Source organism: Hipposideros armiger, unplaced genomic scaffold (assembly GCF_001890085.2).
Source record: "Hipposideros armiger isolate ML-2016 unplaced genomic scaffold, ASM189008v1 scaffold_404, whole genome shotgun sequence".
NCBI classification, from domain to species: Eukaryota; Metazoa; Chordata; class Mammalia; order Chiroptera; family Hipposideridae; genus Hipposideros; species Hipposideros armiger.
In genome coordinates this window covers 1,200,542-1,223,865 of record NW_017731754.1, presented here as the reverse complement: position 1 = coordinate 1,223,865, position 23,324 = coordinate 1,200,542, and the positions used below count along the sequence as shown (strand labels likewise).

At 40.7% G+C, this 23,324-nt stretch overlaps 1 protein-coding gene across 1 annotated transcript in view; it reads left to right on the top strand.

Moving 5' to 3' along the window:
* Window positions 1-5,274: 5,274 nt before the first annotated feature.
* Window positions 5,275-23,324, top strand: part of PLG (plasminogen) — a 29,620-nt gene continuing 11,570 nt past the window's right edge. The window contains exons 1-11 of the mRNA XM_019663759.1: window positions 5,275-5,377; window positions 6,075-6,210; window positions 7,481-7,587; window positions 10,760-10,874; window positions 12,389-12,528; window positions 13,937-14,057; window positions 15,470-15,588; window positions 16,744-16,906; window positions 17,609-17,751; window positions 21,043-21,202; window positions 23,001-23,290. Of these exons, the coding sequence (XP_019519304.1) occupies window positions 5,275-5,377; window positions 6,075-6,210; window positions 7,481-7,587; window positions 10,760-10,874; window positions 12,389-12,528; window positions 13,937-14,057; window positions 15,470-15,588; window positions 16,744-16,906; window positions 17,609-17,751; window positions 21,043-21,202; window positions 23,001-23,290 (1,597 nt within the window). The remainder of the gene's footprint in view (window positions 5,378-6,074; window positions 6,211-7,480; window positions 7,588-10,759; window positions 10,875-12,388; window positions 12,529-13,936; window positions 14,058-15,469; window positions 15,589-16,743; window positions 16,907-17,608; window positions 17,752-21,042; window positions 21,203-23,000; window positions 23,291-23,324) is intronic.

Below are 23,324 nucleotides of genomic sequence, written 5' to 3'. Positions count from 1 at the left end.
AAGCAAGGCTTTTCATACATAAACATGTGCTTCTATGCCTGGAAAAATCACAGGCATTGATTTGCCAAGGGATGTGTGCAAATTGGTAGTTCAACAAATATTCACTCTGTGCTCGAGGTAGGCCAGGCACATTTCTATACACACACACACATACGTACACACACACATACGTACACACACACATACGTGTGTGTGTGTGTGTGTCCTTTACTGCTGCCAGCTTATTTTGCTGGTACAATAGGTAAGGCAGTATATTCACCTGCATTTTATGAGGAAATTCGTACCGAGGAAAATCATGTTATTTGCCTATTGACCAAACTCCTGAACCCAGGAAGTGAAAAAAACCCAAGATTTAAACCAGGGCTTTCCGAGAAGGAATCTGGTGCTCCTCTCACTTTTCCAACTTTTTTTAAACCTTCTTTACAATATTCTAAGTATCTCTTTATAGTTCTTTTTTCCTTTACAGCTTTATTGAGGTATAATTCACATACTACACAAGTCACCCATTTAAAGCATATGATCCAATGCCTTTCACTATATTCGGAGTGGTACAACTATCGCCACAACACATTTTAGAATATTTTCATTATCCCCCCCAAAACTCCACACCCCTGAGTTGTCACCCTCACCCCACTACCCTCACCCCACCTCCATCCCCACCCAGCCCCTGCAAACACTAACCTACTTTCTATCTCTGATTTGCCTATTTTGGACATTTCATATAAATAGAATAATACACTGTGCTAGCAGTTTTTCGTATAAACAGTGCATATATACTTAACATTCAATTTATAAATTACCAGATAAAATTTTACAAGTTGTACTTTAAATTAGAGTCAAATGTATTTGAATTTAGTGGAACCATTCAAAGAACTATCAAAGAAAACACAGAGCGGAAGATTGTACGAGGAGATTTTGGTGGGAAATGGTTGTGTGGGGGCGTGCAGGCCTGCAGACTGTTCCAGCCTGTGGAAGGCAGGATGGGGACACTGACGTGGCTTGGGGGGTCACACCCAAAAGTCAGAACAAACTTCTCTGGGACAGGGTTACCGTGTATCCTCACCAACCTGGGGGAAAGACTTTCTGAAGTTCTTTTGGAAAGGAAAGCATTTACTCTCTCTTTCTGAGGATGCATGTCATCTTTCCAGTGCACTGAATCACCCAGAAAGAGGAAAAATATCCTTTTACAGCTGTTCTCAGGGGGCAGTGAATAAGCAGTTTGCATTTCACAAACCACTGGCTTCTGTCTTTCAAACACACAAGCACGGGGGCACATCTATATACCACGGTGATTAAAAAACACGCCCACATCGTCAGTAAAACACACTTGCTTTGGTAGCAATAGACAGCCACACTGGTCTAGAAGATAAAAATACTTTTCTTACTAAAAAGATTTGTTTCACATTTCTTGGTCAACACATAAACTGCATTACACCCCATTGCCCTATGAGCACTGAAATTGAATTAAAAAATATTTGGGGAAAATTTCTCAAACAAAAAGAAAAAAAAATTGCTTGGGTATTTCTTTGGGATATTTGCTCCTGAGGTGGGTCTCAGGGGCTGTGTTCTATGAACATTATAACATGAGTAAAGGTAAGTTCATTAAAAAGAGTGAGATCAATGGAAATTTTTTTGTGTTGATGTCATGTATAGCCTGACCTGCTCCACTTTCTAAGAACTCTTCAAAAAGCTTAATTTAACTCTTTATAGGACACACATTACACAGTGAACATGTTTGTTTTTTTAAATCACATTCTGATCTGTAGAGTTTACCAAAGTACAGCTCTTGGAAATGAGAACCGAAAGTGGGAGAAAATGTGGCATGAAGACATAGACACTGGTCTAAAATCTCTATTTCTCCACAATCTTTTGATACATCCATCAAGTGCTTTTTGGTGTAATACATTTACTTGGCACCAGCCAACTTCCTGCTCAGCGCCCACCCTTGCAGTTCCGAGTATCTTAACCTGGACGGATGAGGGCAGCAGGGAGGGAGGGTAGGCTTTTTCTTCATCGGGCAGCATGTGTCACTCTGAGTGGTGTGTGTGTGTGTGTTTCCAGGTGGTCGGGGGGCTTTCTGAGAATGAGACTTGGACTGGTGGCGATCCTTCCTGCGGGGTAATTTTCATCAGCATTAACCATGCTCTAGAAGGCCTCATCTTTAAAAAGAAAATGTTTGTGACCGCACGTGTCCTCTAGGAAATGTTCCTTTCACAGCCAGGCCTCTGAGAAGACTTACCTCCTCACTGCCTCTCCTAGTCACCCTTTAACCCGTTCCACCTGGCTCTGGTGCCCACCACTCCCCTCGGAGTGGTCAAGGTCGCCATGTTGCCTAATCCCATGTAGGCAAACTTTAGGAAATGTTGCGATCTTTATTTTATTAACCTCTTTGGCCTCTCACCCTATGAAAGTCACTAGCGTTCCATGCCCAAAGGATGGAAGCTGACATCTNACACACACACGTGTGTGTGTGTGTGTGTGTGTGTGTGTGTGTGTGTTTTAGTAATGGTATGAATGAGTGGGTGAAGAGGTATAATTTTAGCTTTAAAATTATTTGTTACTTTGGCTAACATCACTAAATTGCAAAAATAAATATTTTATGTGATTTTGCTGGTGTTTTTATTTCAAACAAAATACAAAAAAATAGCTAAAAGAGAAAAAAAAAATATCCATGGAGGGCTTACGAATGTGCCACGTATAGGTTTAATGACAGCGTAATTGGAAACTTTACTTATAAGCCTAACAAAAAGAATAGGCTGGTGATCCATAAATGTGCCCTTCCAGTTTCGCTAGTCCTATATCTGCTAATCAACATGCTTCCCCAAATTAAGATATCACTTAATAATAATGTAAGTGGCCAGAAGAACATCATCAAAAGCAACTGTAAAAGTACCGCCTAGATTTAACCAGTCATCTCCACAACCTGGCAAACAAGCAACAATTCGAACTGTCTTATTTGTCCCATCACTACTAGGAATAACTATTCAACCCATTAAGGGAAAAACTGGAAATATTCTGAAATTGGAACAAATAGGAACTAAGAAGGTAAATGAGCATTTGAGGTGCTTTCAACATGTGACACTGAGCCTTCTCTCTTCTTGGCTAGAAGAGAATTTGGTGATGCAAAGGAAGTGGTTTCATATAAGATGTGAACGAAAAGTAAAAATATCCTGTTATTTGATCTATGACATTCATGTATTAGAAATACTGATAAATAGTTTCACCTTTCCCCTGGATATTGGCACATTGACCCAGTTACAAGCAATCTCTGATCTTTGGGTTCATACAAGGTAAGACACAATTTGAAATAGGCTAGTCACAAAAAATTCTTCCTTTGCTTTGGGAAATGTATTTGTGAGAAATTTGATAGATTACATTGTAGTTTTTATAGTTGCTCAAATGCATATTTAAGGCCACAGAAAATTCTGACATTCAAAACACATTGATAGTATTTATATTGAGCCGAACAGGCAAAGCATGTAAAACAGGCAAAAGTATGGCCGTTTAGGGCAGTCATACCTCACTCTCTTTAATCAAAAGTATATAAACCATTCTTAGATGGCATTTTCTATACAGCTTCAGAGAATCTACTGCCCTCAATTTTCTTATTGAAATTGGGAAGGCCAACTTATTGTCAATTGTACTTCAAGTCTCTTTGTGTTACCAAAACATCCCTTCTAATAACACAGGGGAAAAGAAAATGTGTCAAAATAGAGGCAGAAAACAAAAAACTGACAAAGAAAAAGCCTACCCTGAGCACATATTGAAAGAAAATCTCGACAGAATGACAGTCAAAAACCACATGGAAAAGTAGTCCAGTGAAGATAAAAGCACAGTAAATAATATCAAAATAAGGAATCAAAGTGAGGAACAGCTTAAGGTATTTTGATAAAAGAAAAATAAAACAAGCAAGGATGTCCCAGGGGAGTAGGAACAAAGCACTCATAAACGTTTTTAAAGAAAGTAAATGGGAGATTTTCTAAAGAAGAAATAGGAAAAGGAAAAATGAACTGTTGTAATTTGTTACATCTTCTAATTCTGAGGGAAAATTTCTTAAGTTATGCTGCAGAGAAGAGGCATTTCTGAGGGAGAATTGGAAGATAGAGAAGAAGCTGAGGAAAACAGACTACAACCGGGCAAAAAAGGATTTAGTTAGAATGAGTGGGCCTCTGAGTCAGCCCCTCAGAATTCCTCTTCTAAATGGTTAGGGGACAGAATAATGGTTACTACATATAATAAGGCAAAAAATTAGAAATAATTATATTAAATCCAAAATCAAAAAGAAACAAACAAGCAAAGAAAGGTAGACAAAAGTTAGGGTTCACGTCTCCCCAAGGAGCTGTTTTCAGGTACTTTTTCAACTTTAAGAGCATGTTTGAATACAAAGCAGTTAACTAAATAGCTGCATGTTGGTCCAATTTAGACAATCTAATTTCATGGCTTTTCTAAAAGAATTGCTACCAAAAACCCTTGGTAGTAGGCTTCAGGCATTCCATCCAAAGTATCCTGATTCTTTCAGTCATGTGACCCATTGCTACTGCAGTCCCATCAACTGTCACACAGAACACTCCCTCCAATCATGCCTGACACCCACAAAACCAACCCGACGAAATTCGTCCTTTAAGAAAGAAAAAATAAACAAATGGGACTACATCAAATTCAAAAGGGGAAGAAAACCATCAATAAATTGAAAAGACAACCTACAGAATGGGAGAAGATATTCACCAATGATACATCCGATAAGGGGTGAATATCCAAAATATGTAAGGAATTCATATAACTTAACACCAGAAAAAACAAATAATCCAATTAAAAAATGGGCAGAGAACCTGATTAGACATTTCTCCAAGAAAACAAACGATGGCCAACAGACACATGAAATGACGGTCAACCTCATGAATCATCAGAGAAAGGCAAATGAAAACCACAGTGAGATACCACCTCACACCTGTCAGAATGACCATCATCAATAAATCAACAAACAACAAGTGCTGGTGAGGTTGTGGGGAAAAGGGAACCCTCATACACTGTTGGTGGGATTGCAAATTGGTGCAGCCATTATGGAAAACAGTATGGAGTTTCCGCTAAAAAAAATAAAAAGAGAACTACTATATGATCCAGCAATTCCACTTCTAGGTATTTATCTGAAGAATTCCAAAACACTAATTCAAAAAGATGTATACACCCCTGTGTTCATTGCAACATTGTTTACAATAGCCAAGATATGGAAGGAACCTAAGNGGACAGGGAATATCCGTGGCCTTAAGAGGGAACATGGCTAAGGATCCCTGGGCCACTGTCTGCAGTAACAAGCAGCACAGCGACCTTCAGACAGATCCTTTGCCTCAGATTTTATCTCATAGAAAAATCAAGACCAGTATTTGTTGCAGGCTCTGCTTTTTTTTTTTTACAATTCCCTCCAAAATGCCAGATACCCGTCACCATCACAGAAAAGGTTATTTCTCTTTAATTAATAGTAATGTGTCTTTGTACCAAGCCCAGTACAAAAATGACCTCAGGTTATAGTTCAGATCTAGTTCAGGTCCTATTTATCTCAACTCACCCAAATTTTTATATCTCGAGGTGGAACCATTCAGAAAATGCTTATCACATCAGCTGAAGTGACAGTGTCACAACCAAAGTTTATACCGTTGGAGGTCAAGTAATGGTTTCCAAGTTCTTTTCATACCCAGGGATGAACAAATCAACATCAATACTGATAACACCATTGCCACTGGAGGTCTCTCAGTGCTATATGATGACATGACAATCAATAGCAAACAGATCAAATTTATTCTTCTTTAAGGCTTCATTCACACCCATTACCCTAGTAACATAGAAGTTGTTTAATAGTTCTAATCTATCAGCCCCGTTGGTCATTTAATACATTGCAGTCTGTTAATGGAACTGTTTTCCAGACTAAGCATTTTAATTCACCACCACAGGCTTTGCTTCCAATAAAGCAGCAAGTTTTACTTGGTTGATGCAAAGCCAATAGATTACAAAGTTGCCAGAATTAAACAACAGTGTTGATTAATTTTATTAGTTGAACCACTTTTACCTTCCATTTGTAGCTCACGGAGACCTCCTGGACAACTATGTGGCTACGCAGGGGGCGTCGCTGTTTACTTTGAGTAAGAAGCGGCTGGAGGCAGGAAGTATAGCAGATTGTGCGGCAAAATGTGAGGAAGAAACAGAATTCACTTGCAGGTACTTTCGCCGTGGTTGCACCTACGCAGAAATCTTCCTGCTATTTGAGACACTATTATTTCAATATCAAGAAACTTGCTCATGGATTTATTAACAAAAACAGGATTTAAGAGGATAGAAGAATTTCATGGGATTAGAGTTTCGAACCTGTATTTGCTCCCTGTATCTGAAACCATACGAACAGTTTCTTGTTACAGTTTATTAGCATTCCCATTAGAAAAAAAAAAATGCCCCAACAGGAACTTATGTATTTTTACATATGACATGAGCAGCCATGATTCTGAGCTCTAGCTTTTAACATCACCACTAAATATTTATTGAGGATCATGTGACTGGAAGTGTCCTCGACCCTAAGGAGCAAAGAAGCATCGATACAATGACCCAGCATATACGATAAACAGCAGTGTCTGTGTTAAAGCTTTGTATAGCTACGAGATTCATAGCTTGCCCTGTGTATTTATGGTGCAGTCACAGAATTTGGATAAAATGTACAATTAAAAAAAAAAATACAGCCAATGTGAGGTATCGGTAAGTGACATAATCAATATGTACATAAAGATTCAGAGGAAAGTACAATTCCTAAGAGTTGACATGGCTAGAAAGGCCTCAAGGAAGAGGTGAGAGCTGAGCTGCACTTTGAAGGGTGAGTGAGAGCTTGGTAAATACTGAAAAAGCTGGAGGCATTCTAGGTAGAGGGTGTGGCACAGCAGGGTGCCTGAGAGACGGCCCATGAATGGACCAAGGTGGCCAAATCAAAGGGTTCATGTAGGAGATGGGGCTGGAAAGGTAGCTGTGGGTGGCTTTGAATGTCAGGCTGAACACCCATGGCAGGACCACGTGGACAGTTAAGGAGGTGTGAGGTGGAGTGGGAGGGGGTAGAATGGAGAGGTGTGGGTCAAGGGGAAATTACAAGAGTCCAGAAGCCATAGAGACCATTTTGGGAACAAGTTCAAACAATCACAGTTGCTTATTTCCAACACAAAAGCAAGTGTTCTGGGACTTAAGAACATGAGTGAAGAGTGAAGAAAGATTAGAGACGTTGAAACAGAAAGACAGGAAATTTGGAAGGTGAGAAGGGAGAAAGGTAGCAGAAAGCAAGGGTAACCACCATGTTGATGTGTCATTTGGGCCACACTGAACTGAAAGTAACAGTTCTGAGCTCCTTGATCCTCCAAGAGATACAATTATCTTTAGAGTGTCCCATCAGTAAAAGTTTGCTTTCCTTAAATAAAGGAAAACTTTTGTTGTGTTTTCTGATTCTCTTCTGCAGGTCGGTCCAGTATCACAGCAAAGAGCAACAATGTGTGTTAATGGCTGAAAACAGCAAATCTTCCCCACTCTTCAGGATGACAGACGTGGTTTTATTAGAAAAGAGAAGTGGGTACAATGTTTTCTTCTTCCTCTTTCTCCTGTTCATCTGCTTCTTCTCCTCCCCACCTTCCTCCCCCACCCCCTCTCCTCCCTTCTCCCCTTCCTCGGCTTTTATATCTGTGATTTATTGGACCATGAAACGGCGATACGTGTAGCAAAATCGAATTGGAAGTCAGGATAAGATTTGGCCACTAACCCACTGTGACAACTTGAGTATATTCCTTTACCCTTTACGTTTTCTTTTTCTTGATTTAAAAATGAAGGGATTGGATTCACCAAATATACAAAATTCTATTGTATTTGTAAGGAGGAGGGGGAAGTCTAGCCATTCCTTATGATCTTGACTTTGTTCTGGAGGGACCACGGTCCTTGGGCCTTAGCTTTTGGGCTGAAGCCTAGAGAAATAAAATTACTGAGGTGTTTTAAATCCTTAGTAGCATTTGCATAGAGACAACATTTTAATTTTTATTCTTAAAATTTCCCCTTTTGGGGGGGTGTGTGGGGGGTGTCGGGCCGGGGGGTCCTGGTCTCTATTTCCCTCAGACCCTGAAATGTTATCTTTTGAAAACGGGCTGAGTGGCAGTTCCTTTCCATAGTTTCCTTGAAAATTCTGGGTTCGCTGCCCTGTTGTTTAGGGTAACAGGTGGCCTGGATTCCTGTGGAAATTGCATGGTTTTTTTTTAGATACAAAAGAAGTTCATTAAGTGTGTATGAAGATTTAAGTGAATGTATGACACTTTTAAAACTGCCTCCTAAACTCCGTTGTTGACTAGGTATTAAGATCATTTATAATAACAACCTAGGTCTCCAAATATTCTGTATCACAGGCATTAAAGACAACGAGAAACATGCTATTTCGTGTATTCTTGACAATGACCTGCAACATCCTTTCTAGTTGCACTACAAAACCCTAAGTAAAATTTTAAAACGTATTTCTTTAGGTTAGGATGATTTCTATGCATTGATTCATCTTATGTTTAATTAGCTGTGTGTCTGCTATCCTCCCTTCTTTATCACAGTTTTTTTTTAAATCCTTGCAATTATTAGTTCTTACAAATAGTGAGTGAAAGGTGAGGTACATAGGATTACCTACTATCCACCAGATTAAAAAAAAAAAAAAGGCTGATGGGATATTCCCGGCAAAATGCTAACATTTAAATATGTCATTTGTAAATTGTTAACCAGAAGAGGCATGGGGGTGGGTGCTGGGCTTAGTTTGAATAGTTGAATAGTTGCCTGTTTTCCAGGTGATGGAAAGGAGCAAAAGGTTATATAAACTCTGGCAGGTACATACAAACAAAAGAGAGGTAAAAAGTCAAAAGTCAGGCATTTGGGGGTGCTTGTTTCTTTACTGTGGAATATTGACCTGCTGCTAAATTACCTGCCAGCGTTTTCCTGGTAACAGTCAGTGTCAGATCACATTTATATCTGCCACTTGCCACCATGGCCACTGCCACCATCTGAGTCTAAACCGCTGTTACCCGTGGCCAGGCCACTGCAGCAGATGGTCTGTAATGTCTGTGCTTCAAACCCTTAGAAGAAAATCCAAGTGCGTACCAAATGCTCCAGGGCCAGGTCTATTTAAGCCCTTCCTCACTAAACTGCTCTACACGGGGCTTGTCCCTGATCCTCCAACCTGCCAGGCACAGCCCTCTCCCCGCTCTGCCTGGGACCCTCCTCTGTTCTTCCTGTGGTCAGCTAGTTCTCATCTCCCAGGTCACAGCTCAGGCCTCGCCTCCTTTTCAAAGCCTCCCCAGACCCCTGGGCCTCCAAAGTGCCTTGAGTTTACACTTTTGATAAGTGTCATATGCCTACTGTAATAATATATCTCAGTGAAGATATACTTACAATCTTTATACATACGGGTGGGTTGACAAGCATGAGTTTACTGTAGGGGGTGTTAGAAATGCTTGCCCCAGATAACGGATCAATTAATTAAAAAGTAATTGATCATAAAGTGGGGGATCATAAAAGTTGACACAAATATACCTTACGTGTTTTAGATTTTCATAGAAAACACAAGTTTACATCGGCACTTTTGGATGTAGACAGAGGCCTGGAATACGGGGCCTCCACCAGGAGTTACCTGGTGCATTCCTAGCATGAACTGTGCTCTAAGTGCATTGTCTACTACCATCAGCCTCCTTGTCTTTCACATGGAACAAGGTCTAGAGACATCTATTAATCAATCCGACTGTAAAATACCTGTACATTTTTATCATCCCCCGAAACTCATATAGTCAACTCTACGAGTGGATTGCCCTCTGTAGATTTGACAGCAATTTTTAAAACAATTCTTTCTAGTCCTAAAGTCCTATAACCATTCAACTTGGTTTAAAAAAGCTTTTTTTTTCTCACATTTATTTTTCAGTTGATAATAATTGTATGGTGCCAGGTCAGTTTAGGTAACCTTTAGTCAAATATAGCTGTATAAAAGTTTGACAATACAGACGACACTTGGTGAGCATATAACACAGCCGGTGGGAATGGAAGTGGGCAGCACCCTGGAAAATGGCCTGCTAGCCACAGGTCCCCATCCGGAAACATGCGGGACACAGGTGGGCACTGACAGTGTTTTAAAGACAGCATGGAGCCCACCGGCTAACCTGTGAGTTGGTTAAGTGGTGGCTGTTGACAGCATGTCCCGTAAACGTTTAAAGTCAACCACAATTGTAGAACCCCGTTTGGCACTTTTTCATATTTAAGATACCGGGAGCCTCAAAAAATGAAGTGGTTTGGATCTCCTCCAGCCTCTGCAAAGCCTGTATTCCCGTTCCCTTTGCTCTCTCATCACATTTTTTATTTTCTCTGTCACACATGCCACCCTGAGGCTAGCTGGCTCTTTCGTAATCTGTGTCCTTGACAACTTTCTGTCACTGGCCCCCCTGACTGCACTAGAATGGAAGCTCCAGGCCGGGTGCGGGGCGGGGAGGGGGGCTTCTCCTTTTCGATGCCCCATGTGTCCCCAGCACCTAGCATGGTCCTGATAAATGTATCAAAGCATGAAACAGCTTCATTAGCTACAACTCTTCCATCGATGTCAAAGGCTATCTGTTTAGATGGTAGGAGAAAGGTGTCATCTGCTGCCCAAGTCCCTGCTTTCGAGGTGGCTGAGCAGGGCAGCAGCTTCGTATTGCTTGCTGTGAGGTGTCTGACCGCTATGTGCACTTTGTTTCAGTGTATCTTTTGGAGTGCCGGACTGGAAATGGAAAGAACTACAGAGGGACAGTCTCCAAAACGAAAACCGGGACTACCTGTCAAAAATGGAGTGACACCTCTCCACACGTGCCTAAGTAAGACTTTCTCTTTTATGGCTGCATTCACCTATTATACTTAGAGTGATTGCATTGCTTCTAAACCAAACCAGAACATGCGACTAAGCCGGTACAGAGAGAACCTCATCGCTGTTGATATATAATGGCTGAATTAGTTATAGCATAAAAGCAGGAAATGGCTGCTTCTCATTCACTCTCGTGTATATACTTTTCCGGGAGACCTAGAACATAGAAGGATGCCTAGTAAGAAAGAACGGTGAAGCCATGAATTCTAGGCTGAGTCTGAGAAAAGACCAAAGATGATCATGTTGAGGACTGAATTAGCTTAAATCAAACATACCATATTAGAACTCTCACCACGTGTTCGCCTCCACATTGTTGGAGCAGAAGAGTAAGTAAAATATACATGAAAAACAGATTATCTCATAGTTTGCCTACTACTTATTTTGTCACTTTTTGCGCTTTCCCCAATATGGCATTAGGTGGAGTTAAGTTCTCAGTAACAATGCTTATCAAGTAGGATTTAGTGCCATTACTGTCTTTTCACACACCCCAACCCCTTCGCCAAATTGCCTCTATTGCATCCCATGAGGTGGACAGCAGGTCTAGTAGTACTCCCAGGACGTTAGGCTTGCAGAGGTGAAACAATTGAACCAATGGCCAAATCCTAGACTGCTGGGGGGGGGAGGGGCCTTGGAGATAATCTAGTCCATCTCGACCCCAACAGATGAAGAAACTGAGGTTTCATTTACCGAAAACAGGGACATAGAAGTATCAGAAAAAAATGCCTGCCTTTTTAGACTCCAAATCTTGGGCTTTTGATCTAATTTGTTATCTCTACACAGCAGCTCATTTCTAGGTCTGAAAATGAGCTTAACTCCCCCCCCCCAACTCCCCCATTAAATCCAGCTGCATTTCAGAGAGAACATGGCATTTGGAACCAGACAGATCTGACTTAAATTCCTGAGATGCTACTTATTCATCGTTCCAACTTAGGCAAGATTTGTTTCGTTTTACACCGCTGTGCCTCAGTTTCCTCATCTGTAAAATTGGGATAATAACACATTTCTGATAGGGTTTTTTTTTAAGACTGAATGAGAGAATGTATAGCAAGATTTTAGTGTAACTCTGGCGCATAGTTCACACAGGCAAAATTTTGTTAACTAATGCTATATTTACAGAGAGGGGGTAACTGGCAAAAGCAGGCGTTTGGAATGAATTAGGAATACGGCAGGTTCTGGAGGCCTTTCTGTTTCTACTGACTGTGCATAGAAACACTTTGGCTCTACTGCTAAGACGTGCCTGTCAATATAGTAATAATGGCAATATCAGCTACTGTATTGAAACAGCCCATCAGCAGAGAAATTGAAAATTGGACAAACTACATGCTACACACAGCACACAGCCAAAATGTGTTTGGATGGCAGAACCATGAACTTCCGATGGGAAATAGAGAACATCTTATTCCTCATTGCTGATAGGATGCTGATTTTAAAAACTGAGTCCAAGTGATCTTTTTCCATCCTCCACAGGTACTCGCCTGCTTCGCACCCGTCAGCAGGGCTGGAGGAGAACTACTGCAGGAACCCCGACAATGATGAGAAGGGGCCCTGGTGTTACACCACAGACCCTAAACTCAGATTTGACTACTGTAGCATCCATGAGTGTGAAGGTGAGGAGCAGCTTGAGAAACTGCTTCCAGATCTGCCTTCGTCTTGACAGTAATTTGCTGTAAAGCGATTTCCTGCAGGGATATTATGAGTAACCAATTAGTGCCACGTTTGTCAAAATTGAGTGATGTATGTATCTCTTGGAAAGGATCGAAATTTGCTCAGACTCCCATTATTGATTTGAACTATTTTTATTAAAACATCACTTCAATGGATACAAATATAAAACTACGTGGCAACTCTAGACACAAACTTCCTAGGCTTGAAGCTCGGCACAGTATAAAGACGAAAACAGATTGGCAATAAAATAGTTGAAATAAAACCACAAAATCAATATAACTCAAATAAACCCTATTTATTTAATATGGGTAGACTTTGTAGTTTCGTTGAAGCTAAGCCATGAACCAGGTTTTAAACCAGCAATCCGTTATTTTAATGGACCAGCTAATTTAATAACACCCCCCAAGAGCCAATGCTAAACCTTCAAAACATCCTATTGAAAATATGTTCTACATTTTATATTTCCTGCTCCATTTATTGGTGCAAGTAGGGGATGGATAATGGTGGGATTTGTGTAGCAATGTGGTTAGTGTGTGCACCGTGTGACAGCTTGGCTCACTCGTCACTTTATCTATTTCAACCATGGGACCCTTTATTTATATACTATGTTATGAGGTTATTTGGCCCTTAATTGACATGAATGCATCATTTTTGTATCAAGTTTGCCTCTTCTTTTGTCATTACCCCATAAAACTTAAAGTCATAAATTACCCTCCTGTACCATGTTATTTCAATAATGCCAAATCAAAGTTTCTGTTTTTAAATAATGTAAGAAAGCAAAGAACAGCCAGCCATGCTTCCCAAGTACATAAAAAGAGAAGAGCTGTCGCTTTAGGTGAATATTGTTCCCCAGTAAGGTCATGAGCACAAATAGAACCCAGCACGGAAGTCCTGGGAGGGGGTCAGCTTATTTGTGAGTCCTAACACAACCAGGATCATTTCATAGACATTTTTAAAGATCATTATTGAAACAAAGACACCAAATATTTAAAAATCCTAGTAGGGAACTTACAGACTTCTGAGAATATGTGCACACTCCCCCATGCTGTCCCACCTACCAAGGACCAGTGCATCCCATTATGGAATTTCTGGATTTGGTTATAACTCTAATAGCTGAGGGGGTGTTGACCAAAATATGCTCATTTTACCACTGGAAGGAGAGAATGATGTTTTAGGTTGTATTAGAAAATTGAGCCTTTATTGCCAATTTTATTGTCAAGCGATCATTGGAAAGTGCCTATGAACGAGTGGCAAATGGCCAATGAGACATTTCTAGTGGGGCTCTAGTTCCCCCTCTTTCCTGCGTCACTCATTTCAGCTTCTGTTTCCCTTCTTGTCCGTGCTCTCTAGAAGAATGTATGCATTGCAGTGGGGAGAACTACGAGGGCAGAATTTCCAAAACCATGTCTGGTCTTGAATGCCAGCCCTGGAACTCCCAGAGCCCGCACAGTCACGGATACATCCCTTCCAAGTAAGTCACGCGGGGAAAGACATTCGATGCTTACGGGTCTGCAGCTCCATGGGAGTGTCTCATGTCATTTAAATACTTTCGCATCCCTCAAAAAGTGAACATATCTGATGCTTTTGAAATTTTAAGTTTGCATCTTTCCACATGACTGCAAGTGAAGTGTGCACCCTTGCTTCTCAAAAGGGGGTCCATGAAAGAGTGATAGCACCTAAGTGGTGGTGAAAAATGCCCAGTCTCAGACTCCCTGAATCTGAATTTGCATTCTAACCAGAAATACAGACAGATCTTACTTGTGTGTTTTCCAAATATTTCCCTCTGCTTTTTATTCTTTTTCTTCTCCTTGATACCGATGAGATTCAAGGCTTCCTAACCTATGATCTATGGTTGGGGTTTTGGTGTTTTGTGAATCCCTTAATGTTTTATGTGTATTTATATCAATGCATTTTTCTGGGGCGAGAATTCCTAACTTTCACCAGATTCTCAAAGGGGATCATGAATTGATAGTAGGAATAAGCGTCCCTGAATACTCTTATTCTAGAAAACCTTATTCTATTTCACATTGATCGTACCAGAAAGCAACTCCCTTTTTGTAGCTGCTTCTATCTTGCTGTTCATTCCATGACCACCATAGGATGATAGCAGCACCTATCAAAACCTTGTAAGAAATGAAACGAAGCCACAGGTTTCTCTGGGAAAAACAGCACCATGGAATTTTTGTACCTCACATTCCAAATAGTTAACTTAAAACCCAGCTGTTGCCATTTTCCATTAAAGAAGAAATACAGGAAGGGCCTCAAGGCCCACAACTGGGTAAAAATTCACTTCCAGGGAATAAGAGGATCGCTTAAGCTGCTGCCGTTCGCTTAGTCCACCCTGAGTAAGTGTTTACAGTTTCAGAGAGGGACGTGAACAAAACCCGGAGGGCCACAAGCACGGCGTGCGTCTCCCTGACTTACCCTGCTGAGGGGGGCTCGCTGGCCTGTACCACTGGGTTAGGTGCTCACGGAGACACCGCTGGTCCCTTGGCGCTTCTGCAAGCTCAAAGGCTAGCAGGACCAGAAGATGGCGCCTCCTAGGCTGTAGAGTGTGAGATGACCACCTGTACTGCGAGTGCCTTCTGTTTTAAAAATTGCTATTTGCAGCTGAATAACTGGAATTTGCTTGCATCCACTTTCCAGATGGCCAAAGTGATAAAGTTACTAATCCTGTTCGGTTAGAAAAATAGTCCTTAGACTACTGAGCTAATCTTTCTTATGAGATTGTCATCTTTTGGAGGACAGCCTTCATCCAGTTACCTCTTTGGGTGCTTGATTGTGGCTAGCACACAGCAGGCACTCCATATTTGCTCATTTGAAAGGATTATCACCCATAAAGGTAAATGTTCAGTGCCATTAAAATCCTTCTTGCCCATTCAGATTACCAAGCAAGAACTTGAAGATGAATTACTGTCGTAACCCTGATGGGGAGCCCCGCCCATGGTGTTTCACCAAGGACCCCAACAAACGCTGGGAGTTCTGTAACATCCCACGCTGTTGTAAGTATGGCTCCTATCCAGTCCTCAGGGGTCCTCACCCATTCTGCTCTTGGAATCAAGAAAAAAGCATGTATCTGTGCCTGAGTGCTGTGCTTAAAAAGTGCCCTGCGAATGTGGTGGGATTTGGTTGCTCTTTTAAAACAATCTATTGATTATGGTAGATAATTGTCAGAGCATCCATTGATCATGGTTTTTTGGGGTTTTTTTGGCTTCCCATCAGAGGCAACTGAATGGGGGCTCTTGAAGGAAGTAGCTCTGATATGGTACTTTTTTTCTAGTGCTTAAGGGAAATCAGACCCGTGCTTTCTGTACACCGATTTCATTATGAACCAGAGTTCTTTCTGATGGTTGCTTGGTAAACAAGAAGTGTCTCTAGATGTCCAGTTTTCAGTATGCCCACTCTAGAGGGCGCAGTGGAAGAAGAGAGTTCAGGGGCAGAAGATGAAATGGCAGACTTAGCAAGAATGACTTGAAAGAAACAATTTTATAATATTTTTCTTCTATGAGAACTTGAAGCAAGGGATTAAATGTTTAGACAAGGACAGTCATCAAAAGTTTAAAAGGACTCAGCAGGTTTCCTGTCCTTTGGGCGGATAATCATCCTTTGGACACTGAAGTTCCTCAGGTACTCTCTTTCCTTCTGAACATCAGTTTCTCCTTTTGTCATTTTGTTTTTTCCCTCAAGAGTGATTTCTAGATGTACATGCTTTTCCTTGGAAACATTTTTTTTTTACCTTCTTTCTATGGAGTCTCGGTTGGCTTTACGGAATATTGGGTGTCATTGAGTTGTGTTTACTCAGTGAATAATTTATTCTTCACAAAGGAAGTTGGATCACTGGTGTATGCAAGGGTTCAGGGCAGGGGAGACACATGTTGATCCTTACCATGTATGACAAACTGAGCAAAGAGAATAGAGAAGAAGCATGTACTCCAAGGGTCTTGTCCTTGGAGTTCCTCATGACAGGGTGTCACAGACATTGGTTCAACCAAGTCAACTTCTTTTAAAAATGATAAACAATTTTCAAACGCCAAATTCCAAGAGAGGAGGAACAGAAAAGAAGACAGGTCGATGCTGCCTGCATCCATCCCCCCACAATACATCTGTGCATTTTTTATTTTTAAAATATTCATTGTAATTTATTATTCCCATTCAAGCAACACCCCCACCAACTTCTGGCCCCACATATCAGTGTCTGAAGGGTACAGGTGAAAACTATGTAGGAAATGTGGCCGTCACTGTCTCCGGAAATACTTGTCAGCGCTGGAGTGAACAGACCCCTCACAAGCACAACAGGACCCCAGAAAACTTCCCCTGCAAGTAAGTCTGTCTCTGGGCTCCTCTCCTATTGGCTGAATGGACTGTGAATCCCACTGACTTTGCTTAGTGTGAGTCACCATAGAAACCCAAAGGTAAAATATTCTGGAATGAGAGCTGTTCAAGTCAAATGCAAGCGAAGTGAAAGTCAGCACCCATTTTCCTGTAACACTGGCTCTCAAAGTGTGGTTCCCCCGACCAGCAGCATCAGGATTTTGTTAGAAATACACATCCTTGGGCCCTACTCCAGACCTACTAAAGCAGAAACTCAGCGGAGTGGGTCCCAGCACTGTGTTTGACAAGCACTCTCCTGACTGCACAGAAAGCTTCCAGAACACTGAAATTCTGGGGCTGTTGCACTTAAATTCCATGGCTACGACGGATAGGGAGGAACAGTGTAGAAAATACCCACTGTGTTTTCAGCATACAGCGCAGTGCCCAACACATAGCAGAAGAGCTATTTTGCTTGACTGTACACAGTCCAGGAATATATTTTAATCATTTACCCCAGAGAAGCATCACTGCCATAAATCTATGGAATCCTATGGAGCCGTGCTCTTGTTTACATTTTGACCTGTTTTTCAGTTTGTGTAATTCTAGAGAATTCACTGGACACATGTCTAGTATCTCTGTTAAAAAACGATTATGCACTGTTATTTATTTACCCTTTTTGGAAAGCCGAACTCACTATCACTTCTTTTTCAGAAATCTGGATGAAAACTACTGCCGTAACCCTGATGGAGAAACGGCTCCATGGTGCTATACAACCAACCCTGAAGTGAGGTGGGAATACTGCCAGATACCATCCTGTGACTCCCCTCCATCCACAGACCATCCGGACACCTCAGGTGAGAAAGGGGACTGAGGGCCCCAGTGTTACGTCAGTGGTGTCACAATGCACAGTAGCTTTGTTTGTAGTTTAATTCTGTTCTAGTCAGAGAACATGTTCTATCATTTCAATTAATTTAAATTTGTGGAAGCTTGTTTTGTTCAGGATATGGTCATCTTGGTGAACGATTCATGTCCTCTTGAAAAGAACATGGCTTCCTTCTGCTGTTGTTGGGTAGAGTGTTCTATAAATGCCAATTAGGTCAAGTTTATTAGTGTTGTTTAGCTCTTCTGAATCCTTACTAATCTTCTACCTCCTGTTCTATCAATTGTTTGAGATGAATGGTGATGTCTCCTGCTTTAGCTGCACATTTGTGATTTCTTTTTGGTTTTTTGTTTGCTCTATATATTCTGGAGCTCTTTGTCAGACAGGTATATTTAGGATTGTCCATTTAGGATTGACCCTTTTAGCCTTATGTAATGTCTCTCCTTATCTCTGGAACTACTCCTTGTTCTGAAGTCTACTTATGCTGATAGGTAGACAGCTATCGCAGCTCTATTTTTACTAGTGTTTGTATAATCTTTTTTCTAGCCTTTTAATTGAGATGTTTAGACCGTTTGCAATTAATGCAATTGTTAATATGGTTGGATTTAAATCTACCACCAAGTTAGCTATTTCCACTTGTCCTATTAGAATTTTGGTCATTTTTTTCCCATCTTTTTCTGCCATTGCATTAATTGAGTATTCTTCAATTGTCTTTTATCACTACTATTTCCTTATTAGTTTAACCAGTTTTTAATGTTTTAGTTATTTTTTCTGTTTAGAATATACATCTTTAACTTACCACATTCCACCTTCAAATAATATTATTTTACTAGATGTATAATGTAAGAACCTTAAAACATTGTACTTCTATTTCCTCTCTCCCAAAATATTGCTTTTGTTCTCAGAGCTTACGTCTATTATGTTATAAATCTCACAACACATTGATATTATTTTTGCCCTAAACAGCCAGTGATGTTCTAAAGTGATTGTAAATGTAACATATCCTTTATATTTACATGTATTTATTTATTTTTACCATTTCTGGTGCTCTTTATTTGTTTTTATTGATTCCAATTTCCATCCAATGTCATATTTCTTCTGTAAAACACATAACTTTTAACATTTCTTGTAGTACAGGTCTGCTGTTGCTGAGGTATTTCAGCTTTTATATGTCTAAAAATGTCTCTATATTGTCTTCACTCTTAAAAAAGAATCTTTGTTGGGTGTAGAATTCCAGGTGTACAATTTTTTTTCCCTTTCACCAATTTAAAGATGTTACTCCATTATCTTTTGTTTTGAACAGCTTCTGACTGGAAATCTTATCTTTGTTCATCTGTACTTAATACTTCTTTTTTCTTTGGCTGCCTTTAAAGCAAGGGACTAAGATTTTGTCTTATCTTTGACTTTTCAGCAGTTTGGTTACGGTGTGTGTAGGTGTGTTTATCTATTTTTGGTATTTATTTTGCTTGAAGTTCTCTGAGTTCCTTGTATTTGTGGGTTGTTGATTTTCATTACTTTTGTAAAATTCTCAGATATTATTGCTCAAATATTTCTTTTTCCCTGCTCTCTCCATCTCTCATTTCCTTATTTAGACTCCAATTACCCCAATGTTAGACTATTTTATATTGTCTCATCCCTTTTATATCTTGTTTTATTTTTTACTCTTACTTTCCTCAGTGGGTCAGTTTGGATAATATCTATTAACCTATTTTCAAGTTCACCAATTCTTTCCTTAGTTGTGTCTAGTCTGCTGATCACTGAAAGAATATCTGATACCATCTCTGACATATGGTTTTTATTTCTAGCATTTTATTCTAACATTTTATTCTTTTTTATAGTTTTCATTTCTGGTGCAATTCTTCATCTATCCATGCATAGTGTTCACCTTTGCCATAGGATCCTTTAACATAATAATCATAGTTATTTCACAGTCTCAATCTGATAGTTGCCACATCTCTGTCTGTCTATCTCTGAGTTATCACTGAGTCTGGCTTTGTTCACGGCTTTGTCACTCAAGAATGGCTTTTAACCCCTGGCTTTTTTGGTGTGTCTTGTAATTTTTTCTTTTCTCTCTCTCTCTCTCTCTCTCTCTCTCTCTCTCTCTCTCTCTCTCTCTCTTCTTTCTTTCTTTCTTTCTTTCTTTAAATCAAATGTAGGACACTACATGTAAACCAGTAGAGGTTGAAGTAAATATTATTTATACTTTGAAATGGGAATCCTTTTCATTTTGTCAGTATGCTATGTGGGTAATTGAATTAATATAGTTAGTTAACAGATAAACTGAATTTGGGTTTTGTTGTTGCTGCTTTTACCTTAAGTGGACCACAAGCTTCAAATTCCTCTGGTTATAAGCTGTTATTACCTCGTACTTAGAGTCTGAAAAGCCTTCTCAGTATTCCTAATCCATTCTCAGCTTGTAGCAGTCACTGCATGCCTGCACCACAAAGAATCATGCCATACTCTTAACCTAACCCTAGTAATAGACTGATGTTCATTCTTGCAGAATGCTAAGCTTTTGGTGGAGGTAGACATTCTCTGTCCTCCTGGTCTACCTCCAATCTTAGACAAACTCTGTGTACCTGAGCTTTAAAGGTAGTACTTCTCAGTGGTTTTGCCCCTCCTTCCCATGGAGCTAAATTCTAATGTGTATCTGTGTTGGGTCTTGAGTGGAAGAGGAGCACACTTCTGCTTTGTGTTGATTAAGGATCCTGGTCACAAGAGGGTTTCCTGTCCATCCTCTAGGAGAATAAGATTTTTGTCTCTACTTCTCCCTGAGAAGTAATGGATCTTTACCTGCATTCCAGGATGTAGGACCATTTCCTGCCCCATCCCTCAGCAGCTCAAGACTTTGGCTTTGTATAAGCAAAGAGTCTAGGGAAAGAATTCACATCTGCCCCCAATCACAACCAATCCCCATCTGCCGTCTGTACCACTGAATGTGTCTCCCTCTGTCTCCTGCCCAATTACATGAACATCCAATGAAGGGCTTTAAAAAGGAGCTTGCATGTGAGTATACTTCCCATTGATAAGCACTCTGACCTGCTTATTTTTTTCCCCTGAGTTTTAAATTAAATATTTACAAACAAGTTAGGTCATGAAAGTTCTAGAATGTTATGGATCTATTGTTTTCTTTGCATGTCCATCTGCTAATCCATATGCCATAACGTTAATTCCCAGAGACTACCATTCTGTTGGTGTCATATATTGCTTCACATATTTCTCTGTCCTAGTCATTATTCACTGATTTCTTCTATTTTAATTTCAGTACTACCTGAACAGACTCCCGTGGTCCAGGAATGCTACAAGGGCAATGGAGAGAGTTATCGAGGCACATCATCCACGACTATCACAGGAAAGAAATGTCAATCTTGGTCATCTATGACACCACACCGGCATGAAAAGACCCCCCAGAAATTCCCAAATGCGTATGTCTGATTTTTAACCATGAGACAAGCAACAGCAAGCTTCAGTTTCTTTTAGAAGGGCCATGCTTTAAGCTAACTTCTTAGGACCAAACTTTTCTTGTCTCCAGAATGTAAGGCAAAATGTCTCAGACACTTTGTTTTTGAGCAAAAGCTCTGAAAGAAGAGAAGCTTGAGGCTAGCTCTTTCTTGAGTAGTTTTGTGGAAGTGGGTGGTGGGTTGGGGTATAAGGAAGCATCTAGGTCACACTAGTGGAAAGCTCAGGAAGATAAATGACCAAGAGATTAGAAATAATACCATTGCACAACCCCTGCTGAAGATCGGTGCAGTCTGTCAGCTATGGAATTTTATCATTTCAACCTCCAGTCCCTGAAGCGAAGTTTGTGTTTGTCACGGGGTCTCAGTATCTACCACCTGACCTGTCCAGACACATTCGGTCCTGAGCACTAGTGGTCTGAAAGGACACGAGTTGCCAGGACATGAAGAGGAAAAGCAGGAAAGCAGATGAGAGTCAGGAAGTATACAGACGCTGACAGACAAAATGGGCAGGTGGGTGGACAAGGGACCACGTCTGACCAGACCAGCCTCTTCGCTGGAAACGGATAAGCCTTTGAACACATCCAGGTGCTCGGAGACCCGCCGACTGGCTTCCTCAAATTGTGGGTTCAGGCCTGAGATGTGTTTATGGTATCTACAGATATAGTGTTGGATTCTCCTATACATAATACATTTCAAATTTTCTCAGACCACCACAGGCCATGAGCCTACATTATACAGGGATTCCGAGGCTGAGAATTCTCCAAGGCTGGGGCCAGGTTCTGGGGAGGCCCCGGGGTACCAAATCACTCAGTGTTCCCAGGCTCTTCACCCGCTACGTCTCTTACCCAATTTTTTCTGATTCCTCCATAGACCCTCAGCTCCCTCAGGTCCTCTAGTCTACCTGAATGTCTCCCTCCGTCCCTTCCATCTCACTGTTCTTTAGTCTTATCCCTGTTCCCTCAGTCCCTGAGTGGCTGCAGCAAGGGAGGTGAGTTCGAGCAGTGCAGAGTTCCTCCTCATTTCCCCAGAAGGCATCCTGTAGAGATGACATCCTGCCTGGGAGTTAGCTTTTCAGGCAGGCTTCCATAAGTCTTTTTAACCTTGAACCCCCTTGATCTACCTGATGTGCTATCTACATATTATTTTATACTATGTACATATCATATTTTGTATTATTAAGTTGTATTCTTTTCATGTTTTTTTTCATTGTAAATGTACAACTTTTTAACTACATGCTGAGTAAAGACTAAGAGGGATGGCCTGAGAGTGTCATCATCTTGTACGTCATTTCTTCCTTGGGGAAATAACATCTTGGTTCCAACTTACCTAGCCCTATGTATTCATATAGGGCGAGATAGAGATATAGAAATAATTGTATGTGCATAGAAAAAAATCTAAACTATATGTTTCAAAATCCATATTGGTTATCCCTGGATGATGGATTTACTATTCGCAGGGAAAGGAGACATTCTGATACTTTCTTTTACACATTTATATATGATCTCAGTTTTGACATGGAGTGCATGTTACTTTTGATTTTTAAAATAAAAATTATAATCTATTTTTTTAAACTTGCCCAATTGTTTAGAAGTTGAAGACCATCTGTGCTTGTGGAATAATAATAATAATTAGCACCTTTGGTATCTTTAATGGAAATATTCCAAAGTCCCTGGTTAAGACTTGGTTAAAACAGGCTTCAGAGGGTGCCGGGACACCCCTGAGGCTCTCCTATGCTCATGCATCTGTGTTGTGGCATTCACAGCGGCTTGACGATGAACTACTGTAGGAATCCGGATGGTGACAAAAGCCCTTGGTGCTACACCACTGACCCAGAAGTCAGGTGGGAGTTCTGCAACCTTGAAAAATGCTCAGAGACAGGAGAGAGTGCCGTAAACGTTCCGACTGAAACCCAAGTTCCAAGTGTGGAGGCTACTTCGACACAAGGTAAGGTGTTGGTTCAGACATCTATATGCTTGAGCATCGGGATGAAGAGATGGGCAAGCCTACAATGCAGAAGACCATTGCTCCGGGGAGCTGGAGTGCTGGCGAAGTGTCTGCCCTGCGGAAGGAAGCCCCGGCATGTCAT